The following is a 4,521-nucleotide window of genomic DNA, read 5'->3' on the forward strand; positions in this document are numbered from 1 at the left end:
TTTTCTCCATTATTGTTTTCTTTTTTCATATTTGTTTCATTCTATAAGCCTTGACTGTTTCCAAATCCAATCTATTTGCCATTGATAAACTACTCCATTTTCAAGTGAAGTTTGAGCCTCATCATAGAGATCAAAAGCCTCGAACTTCTTTAACGGTTGAATTCATGCTGGACAATTTTTCCCATTTATAATCATAGTTTATGTGGAAGAATAATGCCTCTACTATAGCCTAATTGAGGTATTTAAAGATCTGAGAGGGAGGAAAGCTCAGGATAATTTTTTGAAAATTTCAAAAAAATTTTAATTAAGTTTCCTTTTTTTCATGAAAAAAAATTAAAAGTAAAGAGATTTATTAAAAAAAATTACTACACATATGTATTTATTTATTTAAAATAATTACTATATTTATTCACACGTTGATCAGACAATAACGAGCACCCGTGAAAGATGTCAAAAGATAAAAAATAGCTTGAATACAAGGAGGGAGGACCTTTCTTGAGATTCAATAAAATTCTAAAGAAGAAAATTTATCAACTAATAGCAATCCTAAAAATATTTTATAAATAACATTGTCATATATTCAAATATATTCTCAAATAGCAACAAGAAAGCATTTGAGTGCCAAAATTTTTGATATAAATTTAGGATTATTAACTTGACTCCTTTGAATATCACACCTTATTTATAACTTATTTACTTATAAAATATAATAAACTTGCAAATATTTATTCATTTAATATAGCTCACATATGTAATGCTATGAACCACTAGATAGAAAAAAAATGTTTATCATTTTATTCTTAAAATCAATTTTGATTTTAATAAAATCTATAAATTCTTAAAAATTCCATCAAATATTAATATTTATTTACACATATTAGCAAGGATAAATAACATCACTAATTTTTAAAAGATATTTTAAATAATAAAAGTTGAAATAATTAATTGAGCACTAAATATAGTTGGTTTCAACGAAATGTGGTAACTTTACCGGTATGTAGGAGATCCGGCTTTTGGTAACCGAAGAGAAGAGGCCAGCCATCGCTGATTACTGCGGCTAATTTTATTTTTGTTCTACTCTTTAGAAATCAGATGGCCGCTGTCGCTATTTCCTCACCCTCGACTCAGTCTTCGCTTCGTCTTCTCAGACTCTCCTGCTCCTCCTCACCATCTGGATTCTCCTCTTCGATCCGCTATTCTTGCTCCCACCTCTTCAGCACAGTAACTTGTCGCCGCGCCGCTGCGCCCTCTCTGCCTGCCTTGACTCGAGCGCGAGGCTGCCGCATCACTGCTTTCGTTGACCTGGACGAAGGTCCATTCGCTCTCACCGACGATCCTCCCTTCGAAGACGTCAAGGTCGAAGAGGAAATCAAGCTTGTGGGGGACCTTGGCGGTGGCTTTGGAGGCGGAGAAGTAGGGGACGGAGAAGGAGACGGTTACGGTGGTGGTGACGACGGAGGTGATGATGGCGGTGACGGCGGAGAAGGGAGTAAAGGAGAGGGCGAGGGTGAGTCTGGAAAGGAGAAGAAGGTGAGCGGTATGTCGATGTCGCAGAAGCTGACGCTGGGCTACGCCGCCGTAGTTGGAGGTGACGATCTCTTCTGACTTTTATATGTCTGATATTTTACTGGATTTACTTTTCATTACCGAATCATTTAGCCTATGATTTTTCTTTATTGATTTGATATATTTTATATGTTTGCAATGTCTTGTTTGTGTTATTGTAGTGGACGCGTTGAGAGGCAAAATAATTGTTGTTTTTTTTTTTTTTTAACTCCATCCACGAAATTTCCAGATCTAATTGGTTATTATTTTGTATATATGTATATCAATTCTAGTCATTGTCGGGTGATAACTCGAAAGCTGCCTCTCATGATAGCGCCAAACAGCATTGTGTGGTGCTACCCATAGGTCGCACAGTTGGACAATCGGCAGGAAATATCACCAACAGAAAGCTTAAGCTTGTTATACATGAAAAGCTAGATGATAAAAATATATGGATTGTATCGGAGAATCATTCTGCAGATTGCTCTTTTTGAGCAATAATGTGCGTTAAATTACAAAATATGTGGCTCGAATTTATGATCTTAAAAAAACAACATTGTCCGATTAGTGAGCACAGATCCTTTCAGTGCACATTGCTGCTTGCGTTGTTTAAAATGTAAAACTTGTTCATAGTCCATAAATTTCCACCAAATTAAAAGAACTATTTAATTTTTACCTCAATATATTTGTTATGTAACAAATTGCTTCGTATGATTAAGGATGCAAACAAACCGAGCCGAGCCGAGTATGTGAGTGTTCATGTTTGAGTTCGTTTATCATTAGCTTGTTCAAGTTCGGTTCATGTTTGATTCGAGCTTTATGGTTTGTGTTCAAGTTTGGTTCGTTTAATTTAAGAGTGTTCATGTTTGGTTCATGTCAGTTCATGTTCGGTTTGTTTAATGCTTATCGAGCTTTAAACAAACAAGCCTTAACGAGTTATGTTCATGAACATATTTAACAAATAATCTATTGAACAAACAAATATTAAATTTGTTCATGAACATCTTAAACAAACAATCTAGCAAACATAGACAAATGCGAAATGTATTTTGTTCAGAATAAATTTATAATGAAAACACTTGTCTATTTAAAATGAAAATATGATTTAATCTATATGAATATATTCTTAAATGAAGCTTACCTGTTGCATTTCTCTCCATTCGAGCTTTTATTGAGCTTTTTATCGAGCTTGATATCGAGCTTGTTCACGAACTTCAAATGATGTTGTTCGTGAACATAAATGAACTGAACACATTAGTGTTCATTTAAGGATCGAGTATTTAAAATGTTGTTCAAGTTTGTTTGTTTAATTAGTTAAACGATCACAAACGAGCTTTAATCGAATCGAGCATCGAGTAGCTCGTCGAACGTTTGGTTTGCTTGCAGCCCTAAGTATGCAAGGTATCATCATTGAGGGTGATAATTGGAATGTGATGAATTTTTGTCAGAAATCTGTGAAGGGAGATAAGAAGATGGAATTGCATTGTAGGAAGGTGGATTTCTCTTTTCTCACTGATTTTCATAAGGTCATCTTTCTATGTGTAGGTGGCGGATTATTGTGCCTCCTTAGCTACCTTTGGTAATTTTCATTTGGTTGGTGATTCCTTTTGTAATCTTCCATTATCTATTACCAGTGTGATAGACTTACTATCCTTTAATTTTTCTGTACCTATCTTCTTCTCTCATAATGCAATTTCCAGTAAAAAAAAAAACAAATTGCTGGCACTAATTTGAGAATGTCAATATTATATTTCACAGGCTTGTATAATTCATTTAAACTTGTAGCGGTGCAATCTCTTTGGTTAGTCAGATACTTATAAATCATGTATTGGTTTTGGTAAAAAAAGGTATTAGAATCATTTTTCACCTTTTTTTTGACATGTTTCTTTGTGAATTACTCTCTTAAGAGGTTTGGTTATGAATTTTAATCTCTTAGTTAGAATTGGATCTAGCTTGTGGCCTTTTTTTCCCTTGACAATCTGATAGGTACCACTTGAGTATTTCAAGTGATTCCTAACGGATCTAAGCCAAATCGCAACTATTACGTTGTTTTCTATGGGAAAACAGCCACCAAACACAAGAAACAGTGGAAAAATCTGAGAGAAATCGTAGGAAAAATAGGAAAAACAATAGCAAACGATTGAATTTCACTAGTCGATGCAAAAGACAAGAAAGATACAAGTTTCCTTCGATTCGAGAGGAAGGAAAAACTCTCCAAATCTCTAGTCGTAGCCTAGAGCCCAAAAGAAAAACCTAAATCTCCCAAATCACATTCAAAATCAAGATGAAAACTAAAATCTAGGTTAACTCCCTCTTAATACAATCTAATTCAAAACAAAAGCAAAAGGACATATCTACCCTTCATTCTCCCTCCAAAAATACTTAAACTTTGTTTGAATTGCAAGTGGACCCCACCCCCAAGCCCTTTCTCTCTTTCGCCGGGTCTCTATCCCGCTTCCGCCTGGAGAAGACCCGGATCGACTGGGTCGGTCCAGGTTGGGCCGGTCCAGGTTGGACCGGCCTAACATTACCCCCCTCCCAAAGTACCACCTTGTCCTCAAGGTGGAAAGCAGGAAACTGCTCTGCAATCCTTTCCTGTGGCTCCCAGGTGGCCTCATAGTCTAGGAGGTCGCTCCACCTAATCTTCACTTCTCATTGATGCGCACTCCTTCTACCGCTAGAGGCTCCAATGTCACTTCCATGTCCTCCCTCAATGTGCTGGGCAGCTCTGGGCTTACTGCATGCTCCCCCACCACTCTCCTCAACTGTGAGACATGAAAAACGGGGTGTATTCTGGCTGTTGGAGGAAGCCTCAATCTATAGGCCACCTCTCCAATTCTCTCCTCCACTTCAAAAGGGCCAAAATACCTTGCTGCAAGCTTCTCATTTCTCCTTTGGGCCATAGTCCTCTGTCGGTATGGTCGGAGCTTCAAGTAGACCTTGTCCCCAACTGCAAACTGTATATCTCTCCTTTTG

The 4,521-nt window shown here is 36.9% G+C and overlaps 1 protein-coding gene across 1 annotated transcript in view; it reads left to right on the forward strand.

Annotated features, from left to right (window-relative positions):
- The first annotated feature begins 1,056 nt into the window (after positions 1-1,056).
- Positions 1,057-4,521, forward strand: part of LOC110097812 (protein FATTY ACID EXPORT 2, chloroplastic) — a 25,621-nt gene continuing 22,156 nt past the window's right edge. The window contains exon 1 of the mRNA XM_020824386.2: positions 1,057-1,588. Within this exon, the coding sequence (XP_020680045.1) occupies positions 1,093-1,588 (496 nt within the window). The 5' untranslated portion in view covers positions 1,057-1,092. The remainder of the gene's footprint in view (positions 1,589-4,521) is intronic.

This window comes from Dendrobium catenatum, unplaced genomic scaffold (genome assembly GCF_001605985.2).
Source record: "Dendrobium catenatum unplaced genomic scaffold, ASM160598v2 fragScaff_scaffold_847, whole genome shotgun sequence".
NCBI classification, from domain to species: Eukaryota; Viridiplantae; Streptophyta; class Magnoliopsida; order Asparagales; family Orchidaceae; genus Dendrobium; species Dendrobium catenatum.